Raw genomic sequence first — 23,376 nt, forward strand, 5'->3', positions numbered from 1 at the left:
AAAGAAATAGTTTAATCTGGAGCAAAGTATGATGGACTATGGCTAAAAAAAACTGTAATAATGTTTTCTGCCAATATCTTGTTCCAACATGGAACAATTTCAAAGAACACCATAAATGGAGGCCTTAGTCAAATTTACAAATGGAAGCATTAGGTGAGGTGATTATAAAATATGGAGAAAACTCAGGTACAGGCCTCAGATGTCTTCTAAAATTCTTAGTATTTTAGTTGGTAAAAGTCAGGATATATATATGTACATTCAAAAAGATTACCTCATAATCACATAAAGATTTGGGAGAAAAATTTCTACAAAGGAAGCAGAGATGACCTCCAGTCATTTAGTTCTAGACTTGTAACATTCTAGCCTCTTCACCACATGAAATTCTTATTTTTTTCTTAAAACATAAAAACATTTATTAAACAAACCTGGACTCATTATTATTATTTTATCAATTGAACAGCAGAAAATTTTCCTAGGGCAAATGTATGGAAATATAAACAAAAAATCACAGTGATTCTTAATTATGCAACTAGATTAGAAAATAAGAAGAAAAACTGGCTTTCTCATTCCAGATGATAATTTTAAATGAGCCAGCAGGTGCTCAGCAGCGGGGACAGGGCATCTAAATAGTGTGTATGGCTCCTGTGAACACAGGAAGGCCTATAGTGAGCCCCCCTACTCTGAGAAGAACTAAGGTCACCAGAGGGGTTTGAGCCTGACCTCTGATGATCAGGAGGACCACAAAGTCTCCAGCTCACTTCCCCTAAGCCACATAGGTAATGACATATATTACATGACCAACCCGAGCAACCTCCCTGCCACCCTAAAATGACAGTGTGTAAAGGTTTGCAAAGTTGTGAGGTTTGCAAGGCAGATTTGATGGAATTGTGGCAGTTCTAAGCAGTCAGTCAGCCTTCACGTTTACCTCCTCTTTCAAGGAAGTAACATCCACAAGCAAAATCCTCTAGAACAATACGTTTTTGACATGGTGGGATCTGACAACTAAAATAAAGAAAATGGTTGTATTGCCAGTATCTTAAGTATCTACCTTGTTTTAACACTTATAAAAAATTTGAATTCAACATTTTAAAAATGAAAAGAAGAGGTAAGAGTAGAAGGAATACAGAGATTTGTTCAAATATTTCATAGGTATGTTCTGAAATCAGTGTGTTTTCGAGTTTGTAATTAATATTTTTATCATTTTATGAATCTGTGCTACTCTAGTTGACTGTTCTTGTGACTTATTCAGACAACTTTTCAAAGAGTGAAGAATAAGGTTCTCCAGTGTTCATATTCCTACAGACACAATATTCAATTAGGTGTTCTTAGACCAAGTTCAAGAACTAAGAAAGCCAAGTGAGAATCTATAATGCCCAACCTAGGTAAAATAGAAAGAAAAGTTATACTGAAGAATTTAGGAACCAAGGCATATCTCTGTCGCATCTACTTCCCTAGTTTATTCAGGAGCAGTGGATACATTTGGAAGGGAAAAGTCATTGCCTTGGACTCTAAACCTGTACTGAACCAGTTGTGATAACACTTCATTGCCCCATTCCCTTTGTGTATCTGCATATTGACCTTCTGGAACAACATGAACTGTCACCACCACCCTCCTCAACTCCCTGTGACCTGAAGAGAGAGTAAATCTATACCGGGTGGGTGGAACTAACAGAGATATCTTGCACTGGTTTCAGTGTTTGCTCCTATTCAGTGAGATATGACAGGCAGAGACTGATGTCCCTGTGCTCAAATCAGAGCTTACAGATGGAGCCTCTAGACCTCCCTTAGAATCACGGGGGAACCTGTGCAGTCATGGGACAGACACACCTTACACCACTGGCTGTACTTTGTTGTTTTACTCTTTGCAACTTTTTTATCCCCCCCCATGCCTATTATAAACACAAAATATAGCATTCTTAAAACCCAATTCAGGAATATATGTGTGAGCATCCTCCACAGAGATACCAGACTTACATGGCAGAGAAGTCATATGTCCGTTGGAATATAACATAGCAACCCTGTTCCTGAAGCACTTCACTTTTTTAGCTGGGAAACGTAGACACCCTTAGCAGTACCTGGCTAATTGCCACAAGGTCAGCCAAGAGACTTACTGGGAAAAGAACAGAATGAAGGATAAACACTCTAGGCTATACATACCATGCATTGTTTCCTCCATCTGTGAGAGACAGTTTTGTTACATACTTACTCTAGATTGGCAGCTGTGCTCTTTTAAGATTTGGAATGCATTGCTCTAAGCTCTTCTGGTTTTCAACATTCCTATTGAGAAAACCTCCATTATTTTGATGGATTTTCCTTCATATATGATATGTGTTTTTCTCTGATACCTTTCAATGCTGTTTCTATGTTCTATATACTTAGTTTTCCAACCATGACATGCTGTGAGAAATGTCTTTTCTGATCTTTTCTTTTTGGTGTTGTGTGTGCTTCTTGTATTGTTGGGGAAGTTTTCTATGTTTTTATTGGAGATCTAATGTATGCCACGGATCTATGAATATTCTCCCTAATCTATTCCTATAACTCAAAAATCCAATCTCACATTCTCTACATATTCATTTTATGTTTTTTTATTTTTTCATATTCTTTTCTTATTTTGTCTTATTCTTTTTCTGTATCTTTCTGTCCTGGCATTCTGTTTTCTGATTTATTAATGATCTTGTCAGGTTTTCCCTTGAATTTTCTACTTGCTTATTGTGCTTTCCAGTTCCATATTCATTTCATCTCTATTCCTCAGTAATTCCATCTCCTGATTGAATTATATTTGAATTATATTTTCAACTCCTGTTGATCATTTTCACCAGGTTTCTGTTTAGTTTTTTGTGGAAACCACTCAGGTGTAGATTATATTTTTAACTCCTTCTCTTTAAGTTCATGAGCTTCTTCTTTATGTCTTTTTGTAAACTTTAAATTCTTGATATATATTATGCATGTAAACTTACTACCAGAAGAGGGCGTCAGATCCCATTATAAATGGTTAAAACTACGAAGTAGGCACTGAGAATTGAACGCGGGACCTCTAGACGACCAAGTATTCAATGCTCTTAACCACTGAGTCATTTACTCATTCCATCCTTGATTTTTTAAAATGAATGAGATTTCTTTTAAATCCTTTGTCCTGAGGTTCATCTTAGGTAATTCTCATAGGACAAAGTTTGCCTCAGACTGAGACTGATATTGAGAGCCGTCTCCTTCCATTTTATAATCTCTTTAGTTCTGTGATTAAGTGAGCATACCACCACCACCTGGTTTCCATGGAAATCTAGTATGGCCACTGAAATTAAATGTGTGTGTCAATGTGGTTACTAGAATTGAAGGTGTGTATCATTGCTGCCTAGTCTGTAAGTGTAGCCAGTATGGCTGTTTTATTTTTCCTGAACATCAGACAATCTTTATTTACTAAAATAAAAATGAAATGACACTACACTCAGGTCTCTTAAGAAGAAGAAGCAGAAGTTGATAGACAGACATAGAAAGGAGAGACAAAATGCATACATATATGAGAGGGGGGATGATAGAGAGACTAAAGATAATAGAGGAATGAGAATTAATTTATTAAAACAATTGTTACACACGGTCTTATAACTGATATTTCCTATGTAATCTGACTGCAACACAAATACTCAGAAAAACAGGTGGCAAGTTTGAATGCAGGTTTAAAGGCCTGAGAATAGTGGAGTAAAGGGTGCAGCACATCTTTACTAGGAAAATACATAAATGTATATAATATTAGGACTTTGACCCACTTTAACCAAAGGTCACATTTTGTACCACAACAATCTGTATTATAGATCAAATAGCATTGTGAATGTGTGTGCTTGTGTACTAATGTATGTGCAGACATAAATCTGCAGTAGAACCCAAGGTAGGAATTAGCAATTCCAGACAAAGTGACTTCCCTAAGATTAAGTTAGGGAAGGGATAATCAGTAATGTCACTTCCCATTAGATTACTTGGAATGAAGTGGGAAGGGAATAAGGCATCTGGAAGTTATAGAAATGGGACTCATCCTGGGACCATTATTCTTTTGGGATGAGAAGGGATGTACATGGAGCTTATGGATAGCAATAGGTAAACAAAATGCATGCTCAGTTCTAACCTAAGAACATCAACACAAAAGCATATTTAAAAGTTTTCCTTTTATTAACACTAAAGCAAAGCAAGGCATGACCTGACCGCGCAATTGCATTCCTCCCTGTGACTTGTCCTCTAAGAGGAGCTTCTCCTGGACACTGGTTATTTGTTTCAAATACAAATACTTCTAGTGAGTCTAAGTGATGCTCAGCTAAAAAGCCTTGATACCACCTTCCTCTTCACATTCTGTATTTCATGTATGTCTGTGAATGTGTGCATGTGTGTGCAAAATCAGGTGCCTATATGAAAGGGAATGTATGTGCATGTACATACGCATATGTGGAAGTCTGAAGTGAACCTTGGGCGTTGTTTCTTGGGAGTTGACAAGCTTGTTTTCAGATATAACACTGGGAAACAAAGCTCATTAATTAGGCTGGGTTGAATGTCTAGTAAGCTCCCAGGATCTCTTGTTCTGTTTCCCTAGTGTTGGTACAACAAGCACAGGCCACTATGCCTTGCCATTATGTCTATGCCAGAGACTGGATTTCAGTCTTCAGTGTTGAGTGGCAAGCACTTCAGTTAATAAAATATCTCTCTAGCACTCACTCTTACATTCTCTATGCTTCATGATATGTGGACCAACGTGATGTTTTGGGAACTCTATTTTATTTCACTTCTTACATAAATTGTAAGCAAGTGTAAAAACAGGTGCACAAATCAAACTTATTTATTACTGAAAACATACAGAAGAAAATGACCATGAATTCTCTCATTACATTACTTGGCAGTGAAATTCTATTTTAATTAAAGACCAGATACACATTAGCAAAAGAAATAATAACACAGTTGCAGAGAATAGAATATAGCAATATATTTCTACTGTGATTCCACAAGTTGCCAAAAGATTAACAGGTGTTTCCTGGGAAGTGACAGAATGGAATACATGAGAGAATGGAAGGACATCTTGTCTTTGATGAGGAAGGAGGTGAATGAAGGTCTAGAGGAGAATTATAGAAAACAATACAGCTTGGGCTAGGCAATCTGTTCTTCTTTAGACAGGAATGAAGCAGAGCTGGTATTGGGGTGGCACAGAGGCAAATCCATTGACCACTGGGGTCGTATCAATATCCTTAGTCTTGACTAGAGACTTCAGCTTAAAGTTCTGTAAAATGGTGGTGAGAAAGAGGAACAGCTCCATTCGTGCCAGGCCCTCTCCTGCACAAATCCGTTTTCCTAGGGGACAAAAAAAATCAAAATTTTATAATCTTATTTGTAAAATTTGAGAATCACTGCATTTGTAATTAAGACTTTGAATGAAGGGTAAGTTACTAGGTGGATGGATAGATGTGTGGCCACCTAAAAGGACAATTAATTCGGTAAATAGAAAAATCTGGAACATATTTGTTTCTCAATTAACCTATACTATTAAGAAATACATTGTTCAAAATTACTTTTTAACTAGATGTGGTTGTTCATATCTGTATTCGGACTCTCTAGAAGACTGAGGAAGAAGAATTCTGTGTTAATTATCAAAAATAACAAAACCAAGGATGGAAGCTGCATATCCAAAAGTAGAATACACACCACAGATGTGGACACAATATCCATTACTCTCATCCTAAATAAGAAGGAACAGGATTACCATTGATCTGTGTAGAATGTCCTGCAATATCTATAATATCTCCAGCATCTCATGATGGTCTTGATGTTTCTGTCATGCTGAACTGAGTGAAAACTCTCTGATCTAATCATAAACTTCAACTAATGGTAAGTAATTTTTTCTTATGATTCTTCCCTACTCATGAATGTCGAGAGAACAAAAAAATTGAAAATCAATTATTAGAATGTTGTAACATTTTTGCACTAATATATAAGTTTGGAGAGTTAAATGTACTGATATTCCCAATAACCCAGAGATCTGGGAGTCTTTCTCATTGTCCTACTTTAACTGAAATTTAAGAAGAATTATTCATTCATGTGTTTACCAAGTGCACTTGGGGCACTTCATTAGCTTTCAGTATTTTGGGAGACTTGTAATTACATAGTTTAGAATGGAGGTGAGTGATACAGCAAAGAAGACCTGATTGACATCTCCATTTTCACAGTGAGTGAATAAAGTGTAAATGACCTTTGCTTTCTTTGGTATTTCTGTGACGTAGCTAAAGGAAAAATACAAACACCCTATACTCTAACTTTCTGCATTTTTAACAGTGGATGAACAATTAAAGCCTCAATTTGATAACTTGACAGAGAAAAAGTCTCTTTATCATGACATGAATAAACACTGAAATTCATACTCCTGATCACTGGCCATTAGGGAGCCACTATGTAAGTCTCCACAGATCCTCATGTCCCTGGATCCATGGAAATGAATTTCTATTACCTGTTGAAAATGGCATGAAGTAGTCACTTTTCTTAAAGTTTCCATTCTTATCTAGAAAGTGGCCAGGGTCAAATATCTCTGGGTTGGGAAATTCCTTGCTGTCATTCAGCACTGATGCGAGTGATGTTATTATCGTTGTTCCCTACAACAAAACACAGAAACAAACAAAGTTAAAAAGAAATCATAGAGCTAAGACAAATCAGGAAAACATCCAGATTTACCTTCTGCTCCATAGTTGCGATTAAGTACAAAGAACAGCAGGGACAGTTCAACAGGCAGAGCAGTTAAGGATCAGGGAGAAGTGTGAGGTAAGGCACAGTGTTGTAGCTGATGTGACTTCAATGACATTTCACATGAGTACTTGGACTAAAACTTCTGAGCCTCTTCTCCCTTTCCTTTAGATTGAACTCATGCTTCTCTGAACACTGACTGTTCCAGTTCATCACATATATCTACATACCCCTCATGTGAATCAGGTTCCAAGTGGAAAAATTCATTGAGTGTTTTGAACAGAATAGGGGAACATTCATAAAGTAAAATAAGGAAGATGGAAAGACAAAGGCCACTATTTTTTTCTCACTTAAAGAATCTATCTTTGTATTTATAAGAAAGAAAATGTAGGGCTCTGTGCCAGAGAAGATGTGTTCAGTCTTGTATATAATCTATCTATATCAATGAACAAACACAAACATAGAAATGCACATATGTATATGTGACAGAAATACAGGCTGAGGACACTTTGGGAGAAAAAAGGAAGAAATGGAAATGGGAGGAGAGGGAAGCAATAAAATAAAACAAGTATGATGAAAGTAAGATGATCTGGTGACAGCTAAATCAATAAAACTTCTGAAGTCACATGGAAATTGCTGGGAACTGGTACAGGCCAGTTCTCTTTAACTAGTACACAAGCTAATCTCATATCATTTCAAAGTTTCTAGGAATGTGGTCTACAAATCTTTTTCAAGGCTGCCACATGTATTAGAAAGGAACTCTAAATATGTTTAAAAATTTGAAACTAAAAATATTATTTCCGATATGTGTAAATTATGTGAAAATTAAGTTCTAGTGTCAATAGGCATTGAACATAGTATATTTATAATCATTTATTACATGTTGCCCGTGACTGCTTCTCTGTTGCAATGAGAGTTTCTAAAGGGGCAGCACAATCTTCTTGACCTAGAAAGGCTGAAATCTGCCTGAACAATTATGGCAAAGATCATCAATTCCTTCTTATCCTATTTGTTTTGATGAGATCACTGGCTCTATTTTAACCTAAGAAATCACTTATCCTATTTTACAGAATGTAGAATCAGCTATGAAACAACTTGGTTGTTTCATAAAGTACAAGAATAAAATATTCTCCTAGACTAGATTCCAAAGAAACCTGTCATGTCATGAACCTGCAGGAGAGGAATGGCAAAGTATTAGTTTAGCTGATGTAACACTCTCATCAAACTAGGCTTTAAACCCTAGGAAGGTATGAGGAGATATGCTGTTATTATCTTGACCTTTGTTATATTTATTTAGTTGGCTCTACGTATAAAAACATAACCAAGTTCTGTAAATTAACCACAGACCTCAACATTCTTACCTTGAGACTGTCCCTTAGCCAAACAGATACACTAACCCATATACTAAGACTGTTATCATACAGAAAACCTACTGCCATCTGGAAAAATAAGTTCTATCTTCTACACATGATGTTAGTAACTACAAAGTTAATATCATTTGTCCCACACCTCTACCTCATCCAAAAATAGAAGAATCCCAGGAGAGAGCAATGTTATCCTTTCTGAATGAAATTATTACTATAAAAATTCTGTAGTTTGTGGTGTCTTCAAAACAGCACTAAGTGGCCACAGAAATGAAATAAGTCATAATGACATCAGGGAACAATTTAAACTCACTTTAAGGTGAAAGTTTAGTTTTAATATAAAAATTCTAACAAATTTGAGGAAGAAAAACTATGAAGAGAATTTTCTTAAACTAGAAGCTATAAGCAATGTGCAGTGGAGGAATCCATTATAAATATGTGTTTATACCATCTACAGTCGATGATCAAGAGTAAAAAATACATAGAACCATAAAATAGACATAAAGAACAATTTTGAAAATAATGTACCAACTTTTGTGAATAATATTCATCTCAAAGTGAATATCTGTGCTCCTGGACCATGTTCATTCTTAATTGGCTCCACAATAAAATATCTCATACACCATTAACTAAATCAGATCAATATTTTCATCTGATCTACACAACTATCAGTGTATCCTAGGACCTCAAAATTGATAGGGAGATATTAAAGTCACTATTCTTCATCCTAATCATAAATGAGATAAATGATGGCCATTAAAAACAGGTCTCTTCATCACTATCCTACAATTCATTACACTGAAGACAAACTAAGAACACAGGAATATGAAAAGTATATAGAAAAGTATTAGCCCACATAACACCTTCAATTTCACATACGTTTACAGATATGTTGTTAGAAATAATAAAATTAATATGTTTAGATAAAATTAAGACCAATGATTACATAAATTGATTCTATTAAGCTAATGGAAAGAACAGTAGAGGCAGCACTGGAGAAATAATAACAGAAAGATATTCACCATTTAGGAGACCTCTGAAAAGACATTTACAGACTACATCAATGAAAAGAAACAGGACAGAGACATAAACATCATAAATAAATGATTGAAAGATATAACCTTATTGATGATTGAAGAATCCAGCATATCAATTCTTTCCAATTTGGAGGTTTTTTTCTCATAATGATGCAAATTCAGAAAAGACTTTTGGAAAATTGTCAAACTATGGACTTTCAAACAGATATACCTAAACTTTGCCGAACAGTATTTGGAAGAGAGAGCAAATGTGGGAGTGCCATTACCAGTTCTATCTGTACCTGCAGTAGAGCTGCCCCTCTCATCCTGAAGCAGTATAAGCCATCAGCAGCACCAGATAACTCAGAGGACTGTAACAACACTGTGAACCCGCGAGCATCAAGAGCACGGAGGCGAAGCAGAGAAGAGACAAGCTCACCTTGGGGATGATGTAGTTCCTGAATTTAATGTCACAGGTCACTGCATGGGGCACATTGGTGGGGATGAGGTTGATGAATCTCTGGACCTCATGAATCATGGCATCTGTATAGGGCATGTGGCTTCTGTCCCGCATGCAGGGGCTGCGGTTTCTGCCAACCACACGGTGAATCTCTTCCTGGACTTTAGCTATTTGATCACAGTGACAAAAGGAAAAACAGGAGAAAAGTAACATTTTTGACACAATGTCAGGCCATAGACAGCACTATGTGGGTATTCCAAAATAAGTGTAAATGTGCATTTTTCATTCATGGATAAAATTATTTAAACATATATTTATACAGAAATGCTCTGTTGTGGATTTATATCATTATCCTCTGCAGATATTATGATAGATCAGGATATATTTATTATTTAGTAGCCAAACAAAAATAAACTATAATTAATTAAAATATCAAATAAAACAATATAATTATTTGGGGTCTTTTATGTCTGAATCTGTCCTATTGTGTATCTGAAATCCATTTTTGTCCAGGAGTGCTTCTTAGAATGTTAAGCACCATTATTGGGACTAATGTTGCTTAGCCTTTTGTCTCTGCCCAGTCCAACATGTCAGAGATCCATTCATTGCCTCTGAGAGCCATTCTTTCAACCCCAGATCTAGGGTCAGGTTTCTGTAGATCTGCGATGCCATTAAGCAAGTTGTAGCACTCTGTTCACAAGCCCCATTTAAATGCTCCATAGCCGGACCTCCTGAAAGAGTCAGAGTTTCTGCTGGCAGCATGACGCAGAAAGCCGCCATTTCAAAACTGCCTGTTTATTTTTCTTTTATAACCACTGAATCAGGAAGACTCTCTTAAAGAAGCTGTGGCATGCTGCCAGCAAGCAGAGCCAATTCGAAAAAAAAAAATGCAGGTAAACTTTGATTTTAGTGTCTAGAATTCCTTTGCATGCCCTCTCAGTTTTTATGTGGATTTAACTAGCACATATTGGAGTTTCAATTTGTTGTAGGAGGCTGCTAATTTGTTCCCTGAAATAACCGCACAGCTGCTCAACCCCAAATAATCACACAGAAACTGTATTATTAAATCACTGCTTGGCCTATTAGCTCTAACTTCTTATTGGTTAGCACTTATATATTAATTTAACCCATTTCTATTCATCTATGTATTACCACATGGCTGTGGCTTACTAGCAATTTTCTGTCCATTGTGGTGGGGCTACATGGCATGTCCTTGACTCTACCTTCTTCCTTCCAGTATTCAGTTCAGTCTTCCTGGCCTAGCTCTATTCTACCCTATCAAATGGACAAAACAGCTTCTTTATTCATTAACCAGTAAAAGTACCACATATACAGAAGGACTTCCCACACCACACAAAGACAATTATATGCATTCACTTAAACTTAGACATTGCCATTAAATCAATGATAACCAAGCTACAACCTGTAGAACCTCTAAAGTTAGGTATAAAGTAAGGGAAGATGAAGGACAGATAGAGCTTGTTAGGAAGGGGGATAGAATAGATGTTTATGGATGTACTGGATGTGGTGCTTGAATCAAGGTCTTAAGTGGGGAAGAGAGAGAGGCATGGAAGTTGGAATACAGGTAGAGACATTTAAACTTCATTTGGATGTATGGAATCTTAATACAGCAGAAATGTCATCTAATGTAATAGCCAAATAATATAATGGCGAGGCAGAGCCCCAACTAAACAACACTTTTCCCCAACTGAAACTTCTAATACCAGCTTTAGGTTACTTCTAATTGAGTTTTGATCAAAGGAGTTCCCAGAAAAATCTCCAAACAATCCAGGCTATTGTCAAAACAATAGGTTGCTTTACAAAATTGATAGCAAGGTCTCATTGTACAAAACTGTGAACATTTAGAAGTCAAGTCAATGTCCTCAAAGGGCCTTCACCCATATGTTCCAGGATCTTTGGTAGAGAAATATGTTCTGCTTACTGTCAAAAGAGAAATGTAACCACCAACCCAGCCACACATTCTTTATCAACAATGGTGTCTTGCCTCCTAGATATGCTAGGGCAATAGTGTCACAAAACTTGTGGTAAAAACCAACCAAGAACTTATCTGACTTAAGACTCACTCCATGATATCAAGTTCATTCTTGACACTGCTTGGGTGGCCATAATGGGAGAATGGATAGCCCTGAGACCTAGGGTAAAACCAAACACTTCTGTTTTAAAACAAAAATTATAACAATAAAATGACTCCTGATGACATTCTGCTATACTCATTGATCAGCGTTTTGCTCAGTCATCTCTAGAGAATATTCATCTTGCAGCAGAGAGCAACAAGTTCAGAGACCCTCAACCAGGCATTATGCACAGAATGAAAGACTGCAGAATACTTATTCCTAAATGGAATGTCTCCATCAAATTCCTCCCCTCAGTGCTCAGAGTACACTGTGGAATAGGAGGCAGAAAGAGCGCAAGAACCAGAAGGGATGGAGAGTATTAAAAATAAAAGGCTCTCTAAAATCAAAATAATCAAAGGACATATGCACTCATGGAGACCAAGGCAGCATGAATAGAGCCTGTACAGGTATTCAATAGGCCTTTGCATTACATTATGGCTTCTAGTTTACTGTTATTGTGGGATTCTTTGTGTGCAAAAGAAATGACATCTGTTTCCTATTTCTTCTCTTGAGTTCTTTCCCTTTCTTTTGTCTAATTCTAATGTGTTATTTTTTGTTGTATCATATCTATTACATTATATTACTTTATATGTTATTCTTTAGAAGACTGCTCATTTTCTAATGAGAAGCAGAAAAGAAAGGTATCTGGGTGTGAGAGAAGGTGGGAATTTCAGGAAGGAGTAGAGGAAGAAGAAACCATAATCATGATATATTATGTGAAAAAAATCCATTTTCACTAAAAGGGGAAAACAGCAGATTGAATCATAATACTTTGTGATACCAATAATTGTTAGATTAATTAAAATTACATAAATATTATTCATTAGCATAGAAATATGATTATTTTCAATTTTAGCAGCATTCTTATAGCTGATAATATTTTATTTGTAATTTTCCTTTTTTGAGTTATAATTTTATTGGAAATTTTAGTAGATACTTTGAAATGCTGGGAATATATTCTCAATTAACAGAGCATTACTCTACAGTTGTTTCTCTTTCATTCCCTTTTTGTGTTCATACCTACAGCACCCATATGGTAAATATTGAATTGGGAACTTCCCAGGGGTGGTACCCAACAACTTCTATGATACTCTTACCCTCTGACAAGTGCTATTCAGATTCCTGGATCTTATGACTTCCTGTTACTTTACTTCAGATAATAGGATAAAATATGATCTCTCAAATTTCCTGAAGAAATGGAAAATTGAGCAAAACTTATGGTTAACCTAGAGGTTTCTTCTGTCTTTTATTTTATAAACACAAAAGAAGCCAGATGATTTTGAGAATTTTGGTCTAGTCTCAATGAGAAAAGTTTATGTGTGACTCAAGTATTTCCCTGAAGGGTTCCGTGCTTCTGTTCAGTCCTGAAAACACCATGAGTCTATGTCTTGGATTGGTGTTCAATCCATTGTGGTAAATACATGAAAAATATTTTCTATTATATTGGAGAAATAAGGAGTCCTGATTTATTCCTTTTGTCTGGATGAGTGACCCCACTGCTCACATTCATGGAACAAGGCATAAAAGGGGCTCTAAGATCTAGAATTCTGGGACTCAAATGTTGCCAGCCTCTGCTTTCATCCCTATGCATTGCTCATTCCTTGTCAATCATCAAGGTATTAGGGAAAGAGCTTCTAACATTTAGTTTCTTTTAAGAATTTTATTTTCCTGGAAGGGTGTGATATGATGAATGGGAATAGGAAGGGAACCTCAGCAAGTCCAGCATCCTATATTTAACTTTGTTCTCTTCTTAAGCTGCTGTTGCTTTGGAACCAGAATCTTTACATGTCTATAGATAGAGATTCACAGCTTTTGTGTCTTACTTCATGCATGTTCAACTAACATTTATGTTTCAAGATCATCTTTCCTGTTCTATATTTTTCTAATCCCTCATAATAATGTTTTATTAATTTAGTGAAGCATTCTTAGCTGCTTGTTATTATCTCTTCCTATCCTAAAAAATATGATTCACGTTTGTGCTTTTATCTTGTATTGGGCACAGAAGGGAGGGTGTGTTTTGTATGTGCTGGACCAGTCGATCTGTTTTAAACTACAGTGCGAAAGAAAAGTGTACTATTGGTACAGTTGAAAAGATCATTATTCAACAAAAGTTTAAGGAAATGGACTTCTGAACTGATGAAATTTCTTAATCTACATTTTCTACATTGATCAAAAAACTTACTAGAGAATCTAAATATTTTGAAATCTTCTCAGAATGCACATTATCCCAACCAGACTCAGTAAAGTCTAGGCTTCAGTGAAGTGAATTTTATTTTCTCCATCCCAAAGTTTGATTCATAAGAATGAAAGAAGAAAACTAAAAGATTTTAGCTGACCTAAAAACATGACTTAAGAATAAAAGGACATGTATCCAAAGGACAATGTATGCTGGCCACGCCTATTTCAGATTACCCTCCGGAAATCTCAGACACTTACTAGAATTTGATTATTTGTTTTACAGTCTGTTTCTCTCAGTCATGCTGTTTATTACAGTCAGTGAATGGCATAGAAGATGAAGGACTGAGACTTCTATAAGAAAAACAATGCACAGGACACTAGCAGAGTCTTTCCAGCATCTTATAGGAACACTGTGGTCACCACCTGTGTCCTCACCTGTGACATCAGGGTGCTTCAGCAGGAGCAGTAAAGCATATCTCAGTGTTGTGCTTGTTGTCTCTGTCCCAGCAGCAAACAGGTCAAACACAGTCACTGCCAGATTTTCAAGTGTAAATTCCGATTGTTGATTGTGGCTTTCCTAAGAATAATTTGATGCAATAATCTGATAAATTTTTTATCAGAACATCTGATTACAATGATTCTACAGTTTCAAGCAAATTTATATATTTATTACTGAAAGTGTAAAATTTAAATAAAACTCCATAACATTCATTCCTAATGGTTATTCTAACTGTATAGAAGTACTGAGTCGTATAGATTTTGGGTCTAGTTAATTTGGCATGATGTTTTATTTATGAGCAAGTTTTTTAATAATAAGACTTCAACAAAATCTTTATTTTATTGCCAACAAAGATGCTTGAATGTAGAATAGAGAAGAAATTAACAAATAATTTCAAAGTCTGTGGCACAGATTTTCATAAATTTCGATTTCACCCTAAATTCCTGACTAGCCTAACTCTTGCAATGATTTGATTATCTGCACTTAAACATATACAGTTTTGTAATCTCATGTTTTAAAAACATAAAGGAAACATTTTATTCATTATGTATTCTGTCCTCTCAAAACTGTAAGAGGAAGAATGTGACATTGGTCTAATTTGAGGATATACAGGTAGATACATAAAATTGAAGGCCTGTGTTCTCAATTTGATAAAGAACAGTGGAAGACATTTGACTCTATCTCTGAGTATTCTTTATTAAACTAAATGGGTCTGTAATAAAATTCTTTGTCCTTGAATTAAATAAACCTATTCAATCTTAATGCATTAATTAATAAATTTTTCTCTTATTTTGAAAAGTAACATATCCTTGCATGTGTATCCCACAATTCTTATCCATCCATCCATCCATCCGTTGATGACTTCTAGATTGATTACCTCAGCTATTTTGAGAAACACAGCAGGAAACAAACACAAATGTACAGGTGCCTTTTCTTATGCTGATATTCTTTGGATATAAGCCCAGATTGGGCCTAAGACCCACCATGTTACATAAGACCCATATCTGTCACTGTTATGTGTCTATGAATTGGTGGTCAAATCTATTACTCTAATAGACTAATGTGCATAGTGTTAAAATGATTCCTAGACCCCCACCCCCAAACCTGCCTTGTCTGCAAGGTCCTTAGCTGTGGAACAGTTTCCTGCCATTTCACTAAGGCTACCAACCCAGAGCAGTGAGTCCCTGACCAGAGGGCAGGCCTCAAGGTCCCCGCCAGGGAAAGCGGGCCCCTGCTGCTGGGGCTGCAGTCTCTGCTGTGATCTGCTGGACCTGCTCTGCCTGCGCCCTACTTCCATTAGTCCCTGGCTCATTGGGGCATCCAGGAGTTCCTGTGTAGGTGCCGAGAAGTTTCATCGGGACGGGTGAGTGTGTGCTATCCTGGGGCGGACTGTCCAGGTAGAGAGCACAAACACCCCTCCCCCAGCTCCTGCTGCAGGGCTTGCTTTCCTACACACCCGCCCCCACCCCCACCCCCAAACCTGCCTTGTCTGCAAGGTCCTTAGCTGTGGAACAGTTTCCTGCCATTTCACTAAGGCTACCAACCCAGAGCAGTGAGTCCCTGACAAGAGGGCAGGCTTCAAGGTCCCCGCCAGGGAAAGCGGGCCCCTGCTGCTGGGGCTGCAGTCTCTGCTGTGATCTGCTGGACCTGCTCTGCCTGCGCCCTACTTCCCTTAGTCCCTGGCTCATTGGGGCATCCAGGAGTTCCTGTGTAGGTGCCAAGAAGTTTCATCGGGACGGGTGAGTGTGTACTATCCTGGGGCGGACGGTCCCGGTAGAGAGCACAAACGCCCCTACACTAAGGCTACCCAACCAGAGCAGCGGGCAGGCCTCAGCAACCCCCGAAAGGGAGCGCAGGCACCTCCAGCTTGTACTGCAGTGTCGCCTGTGTTCTACTGGACCCCGCCCGACCCCTTGCATTTGGCCTTCTTTACGCGGGTCATTGGAATACCACGCATCCATGTTTTGGTGTTGAGGAGTTCACCTGGAAGGGAACGGTTCCTGCCCCTACACTGAGGAGATACACCTAGAGAGTTAGTCACAGCAAAGACTGGTCCAAGACATCAGGCCTCTCCTGGCTCCATTTGAAGGAAAAGATGGGCAGGCGCCAATGCAAGAATTCCCCCAACAACTTGAAAGGCAACGTGACATCACCAGGATCCAGGAATCCCGAAATGAGAAGTCTAAACCCTAATACAGAAGAATTAGAAGAATTCGACTCAAAAGTGAATTTTATGAAAATAATAGAGGACCTTAAACAGGAGGTGAAAAACTGCCACAACCAATTAGAGATTACAAACAAAAAGGTAGAGGAAATGAATAAATATCTCAAAGATACCCAAGAAAACCAAGAGAAACAAGAAAAAGTAATCAAACAGGTAAGGGAAACGGTTCAAGACTTGAAGAACAAAGTGGAAGTAATAAAGAAAACACAAACCGAGGGAAGGATGGAGATGGAAAATTTGAATAAACGAACAGGAACTACAGAGACAAGTACCACCAACAGATTACAAGAGATAGAAGAAAGAATCTCAGACACTGAAGATACCATAGAGAAAATAAACACTCTCATCAAAGAAAACAGCATAACCAACAAATTCTCATCACAAAACATTCAGGAAATCTGGGACACAATAAAAAGACCAAACCTAAGAATAATGGGGATAGAAGAAGGAGAAGAAGTACAGCTCAATGGTCCAGAAAATATATTTAATAAAATTATAGAAGAAAACTTTCCCAACCTTAAGAAAGATATTCCTTTGAAGGTCCAAGAAGCATACAGAACACCAAATCGACTGGATCAAAAAAAAACATCTCCTCGTCATATAATAATCAAAACACAAAACATACAGAATAAAGAAAGAATATTAAGAGCTGCAAAGGAAAAAGGTCAAGTTACCTATAAAGGTAAACCTATCAGACTTACACCTGATTTCTCTATGGAAACCATGAAAGCCAGAAGGTCCTGGATAGATATACTGCAGAAACTACGAGACCATGGATGCAAGCCCAGACTACTATACCCAGCCAAGCTTTCGTTCACTATAAATGGAGAAAACAAAGTTTTCCAGGATAAAAACAAATTTAAACAATACGTAGCCACAAATCCAGCCCTTCAGAAAGTAATTGAAGGGAAATCACAAACCAAGGAGTCCAACAATGCCCACAATAACTCAGACATCTAAAGACCCTTCACCAGCACAACTTGAAGAAGGGAAACACACAAACTCTACTACCAAAGGAAAGAAAGAAAGAAAGGAAAAATGACCGGAGTTATCAACCACTGGTCATTAATATCACTTAATATCAATGGACTCAACTCACCTATAAAGAGGCACAGGCTAAGAGATTGGATACGAAAACAGGATCCAACATTCTGCTGCTTACAAGAAACACACCTCAACCACAAAGACAGACATCTACTCAGAGTAAAGGGCTGGGAAAAGGTTTATCAAGCAAACGGACCTAAGAAACAAGCAGGTGTGGCCATACTAATTTCTAAGAAAGTTGACTTCAAACTAAAATCAATCAAAAGAGATGGAGATGGACATTTTTTACTCATAACAGGAACAATTCACCAGGATGAAATCTCAATCCTGAATATATATGCCCCTAATATAAAAGCACCCACTTATGTAAAAGAAACGTTACTAAAACTCAAGGCAGTCATCAAACCACACACACTAATAGTAGGAGATTTCAACACTCCTCTCTCACCAATGGACAGGTCAATCAAACAGAAACCTAACAGAGAAATAAGAGGATTAAGGGAGGTAATGAATCAAATGGACTTAACAGACATCTATAGAACATTCCACCCAGATAGGAAAGAATATACCTTCTTCTCTGCAGCTCATGGAACCTTCTCGAAAATAGACCACATACTCGGTAACAAAGCAAACTTACACAGTTACAAAAAAATATCGGTAACCACCTGTGTCTTATCAGATCACCATGGATTAAAGTTAGAATTCAACAACAATGCTATCCCTAGAAAGCCTATGAACTCATGGAAACTGGACAGTCAACTACTGAACCTCACCTGGATCAAGGAAGAAATAAAGAAAGAAATTAAAGTCTTTCTTGAATTCAATGAAAACGAAGACTCAACATACTCAAACCTATGGGACACTATGAAAGCAGTGCTAAGAGGAAAATTCATAGCATTAAGTGCCCACTTAAAGAAAACGGAGAAAGCACACATTGGAGACTTAATAGCCCACCTGAAAGCTTTAGAAAAAAAAGAAGCAGACTCACCTAGGAGAAGTAGAAGACTGGAAATAATCAAATTGAGGGCTGAAATCAACAAAATAGAGACACAGAAAACAATCCAAAGAATCAATGAAACAAAAAGCTGGTTCATGGAGAAAATCAATAAGATTGATAAACCCCTATCCAAACTAATCAAACGGCGGAGAGAGAATACGCAAATTAACAAAATCAGAAACGAAAAGGGAGACATAACCACAGACTCAGAGGAAATTCAGAGAATCATTAGATCTTACTACAAAAATCTGTATGCCACAAAATTGGAAAATGTTATAGAAATGGACACTTTTTTAGATAAGTACCATATACCAAAGTTAAACCAGGACCAGGTGAACAATCTAAATAGACCTGTTAGTCGCGAAGAATTAGAAGTTGTTATAAAAAACCTCCCCACCAAAAAAAGCCCAGGTCCAGATGGCTTCAATGCAGAATTCTACCAGAACTTCCAAGAAGACCTAATACCTATACTCCTTAATGTATTTCACAATATTGAAACAGAGAAGTCATTGCCAAATTCCTTTTATGAAGCTGAAGTTACTCTGATACCAAAACCACACAAAGACACAACCAAGAAAGAGAACTACAGGCCAATCTCACTCATGAACATCGACGCAAAAATCCTCAATAAAATACTGGCAAACCGAATCCAAGAACACATCAGAAAAATTATCCATTATGATCAAGTAGGCTTCATCCCAGAGATGCAGGGCTGGTTCAACATACGAAAATCTATCAATGTAATCCATCATATAAATAAACTGAAAGAAAAAAACCATATGATCATTTCATTAGATGCTGAAAAAGCATTTGACAAAATTCAACATCCCTTTATGATAAAGGTCTTAGAGAGATTAGGAATACAAGGGTCGTTCCTAACTATAATAAAAGCTATTTATAGCAAGCCGTCAGCTAACATCAAATTAAATGGAGAGAAACTCAAAGCTATTCCACTAAAATCAGGAACACGACAAGGTTGTCCACTCTCTCCATACCTCTTTAATATAGTGCTTGAAATTCTAGCAATAGCAATAAGACAACATAAGGGGATCAAAGGGATTCAAATCGGAAAGGAAGAAGTTAAACTTTCATTATTTGCAGACGATATGATAGTGTACATAAGCGACCCCAAAAACTCCAGCAAAGAACTCCTTCAGCTGATAAACACCTTTAGTAGCGTTGCAGGATACAAGATCAATTCCAAAAAATCAGTTGCCCTCCTATACACAAAGGATAAGGAAGCAGAGATGGAAATCAGAGAAGCATCACCCTTCACGATAGCCACAAATAGCATAAAATATCTTGGGGTAACCCTAACCAAGGAAGTAAAGGATCTATTTGACAAGAACTTTAAGTCAATGAAGAAAGAAATTGAGGAGGATACCAGAAAATGGAAGGATCTCCCTTGCTCTTGGATAGGGAGGATCAACATAGTAAAAATGGCAATTCTACCAAGGGCAATTTATAGATTCAATGCAATCCCCATCAAAATCCCATCAAAATTCTTCACAGATCTTGAGAGGACAATAATCAACTTTATATGGAGAAACAAAAAACCCAGGATAGCCAAAACAATCTTATATAATAAAGGATCGTGTGGAGGCATTACCATCCCTGACCTCAAACTCTATTACAGAGCCTCAGTATTGAAAACAGTTTGGTATTGGCATAAAAACAGAGAAGTCGACCAATGGAACCGAGTAGAAGACCCTGATTTTAACCCACAAACTTATGAACACCTAATTTTTGATAAAGGAGCTAAAAGTATTCAATGGAAAAAAGAGAGCATCTTCAACAAATGGTGCTGGCAGAACTGGTTGTCAACGTGTAGAAGAATGAAAATAGATCCATATCTATCACCATGCACAAAACTCAAGTCCAAATGGATTAAAGACCTCAATATTAGTCTGAACACACTGAACCTGATAGAAGAAAAAGTTGGAAGTACTCTACAACATATGGGTACAGGAGATCACTTCCTACGTTTATCCCCAGCAGCACAGACATTAAGGGCAACATTGAATAAATGGGACCTCCCGAAACTGAGTAGCTTCTGTAAAGCAAAGGACACTGTCACTAAGACAAAAAGGCAACCCACTGACTGGGAGAAGATCTTCACCAACCCTGCAACAGACAAAGGTCTGATCACCAAAATATATAAAGAACTCAAGAAACTAAACTTTAAAATGCTAATGAACCCAATAAAAAAAATGGGGCACTGATCTGAACAGAGAATTCTCAACAGAAGAAATTCAAATGGCCAAAAGACACCTAAGGTCATGCTCAACCTCCTTAGCGATAAGGGAAATGCAAATTAAAACAACTTTGAGATACCATCTTACACCTGTCAGAATGGCTAAAATCAAGAACACCAATGATAGCCTTTGCTGGAGAGGTTGTGGAGAAAGAGGCACACTCATTCATTGCTGGTGGGAATGCAAACTTGTGCAACCACTTTGGAAATCAGTGTGGCGATTTCTCAGGAAATTTGGGATCAACCTACCCCAAGATCCAGTAATACCACTATTGGGAATATACCCAAGAGATGCCACATCAAATGACAAAAGTATCTGTTCAACTATGTTCATAGCAGCATTGTTTGTAATAGCCAAAACCTGGAAACAACCTAGATGCCCTTCAATGGAGGAATGGATGAAGAAAGTGTGGAATATATACATATTAGAGTACTACTCAGCAGTAAAAAACAATGACTTCTCGAATTTTGCATGCAAATGGATGGAAATAGAAAACACTATCCTGAGTGAGGTATCCCAGACTCAAAAAGAGGAACATGGGATGTACTCACTCATAATCGGTTTCTAGCCATAAAATAAAAGACATTAAGCATATAATGTGTGATCCTATAGAAGCTAAATAAGAAAGTGAACCCAAAGAAAATCATATAGTCATCCGCATGGAGAGGGGGAAGTAGACAAGATTCCAGGGCAAAAACTGGGAACTTGCGGGTGAGGTGGCATGGGGCAAAGGGGAAATGGGATGAGAAATATGAGAAGGGGAGGATGGGAGGAGCTCGGAGGATTGGGATGGTTGGGATATAGGAAGGATGGATACGGGAGCAGCGAAGTATATATCCTATCTAAGGGAGCCATCTTAGGGTTGGCAAGAGACTTGACTCTTGAGGGGTTCGCAGGTGTCCAGGAATATGTCCCCAGCTGGTACCTTGGGCAACTAAGGAGAGGGAACCTGAAATGACCCTATCCTATACTGATGAATATCTTACATATCACCTTAGAACCTTCATCTGGCGATGGATCGAGGTAGAGACAGAGTCTCAATTTGGAGCAACGGTCTGAGCTCTTAAGGTCCAAATGAGGAGCAGAAGGAGGGAGAACATGAGCAAAAAATCAGGACCACGAGGGATGCACCCACCCACTGTGACAGTGGAACTGATTTATTGGGAGCCCACCAAGGCCAGCTGGTCTGGGACTGAATAAGCATGGGTTGATTCCGGACTCTCTGAGCATGGCGGTCAATGAAGACTGATGAGAAGCCAAGGACAATGGCACTAGGTTTCGATCCTAATACATGAACTGGCTTTGTGGGAGCTTAGCCTGTTTGGACGCTCACCTTTCTGGACGTAGATAGAAGGACCTTGGTCTTCCCGCAGGGCAGGGAATTTGGACTGCTCTTCAGTATTGAGAGGGAGGGGGAATGGAGTGGGGGGAGGAGAAGAGGAGTGGGGATAGGGGGAGGGAAGTGGGGGGAGGGCAATATTTGGGAGGAGGGGAGGGAAATGGGAAATGGGGAGGAGGTGGAAATTTTAATTAAAAAAGAATAAAAATAAATAAATAAGTAAAAAAAATAAAAAAAAAATAAAATGATTCCTAATGACTTATTACTATATTCATAGAACATAAATATCTTACTTTTGATCAGAGAAACTTCTCCTTTCAGGAGATGGCAATTAATACAGAGACACCCAATGACTCAATGTACACAGAATAAAGCATTGTGTCCTGATCAACTCTAAATCATATTATGTTGACTGAGGTTTCTGTCCTGTTCCATTTCCGCAGTCATTAAGTCCCAAAGAAATCACACAGAGGTCTACTTAAGTCTCTTGCCAACCCTAAGATGGCTCCCTTAGTTAGGATATATACTTCACTGCTCCCGTATCCACCCTTGACTCTAGAGGGGTTCGCAGGTGTCCAGGGAGATGTCCCCAGCTGGTAACTTGGGCAACTGAGGAGAGGGAACCTGAAATGACCCTATCCTATACTGATGAATATCTTACATATCACCTTAGAACCTTCATCTGGCGATGGATCGAGGTAGAGACAGAGACTCAATTTGGAGCGACGGTCTGAGCTCTTAAGGTCCAAATGAGGAGCAGAAGGAGGGAGAACATGAGCAAGGAAATCAGGACCACGAGGGATGCACCCACCCACTGTGACAGTGGAACTGATTTATTGGGAGCCCACCAAGGCCAGCTGGGCTGGGACTGAATAAGCATGGGTTGAAACTGGACTCTCTGAGCATGGCGGACAATGAAGGCTGATGAGAAGCCAAGGACAATGGCACTAGGTTTCGATCCTAATACATGAACTGGCTTTGTGGGAGCTTAGCCTGTTTAGACGCTCACCTTCCTGGACGTAGATAGAAGACCTTCATCTTCCCACAGGGCAGGGAATTTGGACTGCTCTTCAGTATCGAGAGGGAGGGGGAATGGAGTGGGGGGAGGAGAAGAGGAGTGGGGATAGGGGGAGGGGAGTGGGGGAAGGGGGCAATATTTGGGA

The 23,376-nt window shown here is 38.1% G+C and overlaps 1 protein-coding gene across 3 annotated transcripts in view; it reads right to left on the reverse strand.

Annotated features, from left to right (window-relative positions):
- Nucleotides 1–4,940: 4,940 nt before the first annotated feature.
- LOC130879190 (cytochrome P450 2C27-like) overlaps nucleotides 4,941–23,376 on the reverse strand; it is a 32,355-nt gene continuing 13,919 nt past the window's right edge. For 2 of the 3 annotated variants that reach the window (XM_057777433.1, XM_057777431.1), the window contains 4 exons: nucleotides 14,291–14,432; nucleotides 9,522–9,709; nucleotides 6,473–6,614; nucleotides 4,941–5,322 (listed from right to left, as the gene is read on the reverse strand). In XM_057777433.1, coding sequence (XP_057633416.1) covers nucleotides 5,141–5,322; nucleotides 6,473–6,614; nucleotides 9,522–9,709; nucleotides 14,291–14,432 — 654 coding nt within the window. In that variant the 3' untranslated portion in view covers nucleotides 4,941–5,140. The remainder of the gene's footprint in view (nucleotides 5,323–6,472; nucleotides 6,615–9,521; nucleotides 9,710–14,290; nucleotides 14,433–23,376) is intronic. The other variant, XM_057777434.1, reaches the window with a different exon arrangement.

This window comes from Chionomys nivalis, chromosome 8, assembly GCF_950005125.1.
Source record: "Chionomys nivalis chromosome 8, mChiNiv1.1, whole genome shotgun sequence".
In the NCBI taxonomy this organism is placed as follows: Eukaryota; Metazoa; Chordata; class Mammalia; order Rodentia; family Cricetidae; genus Chionomys; species Chionomys nivalis.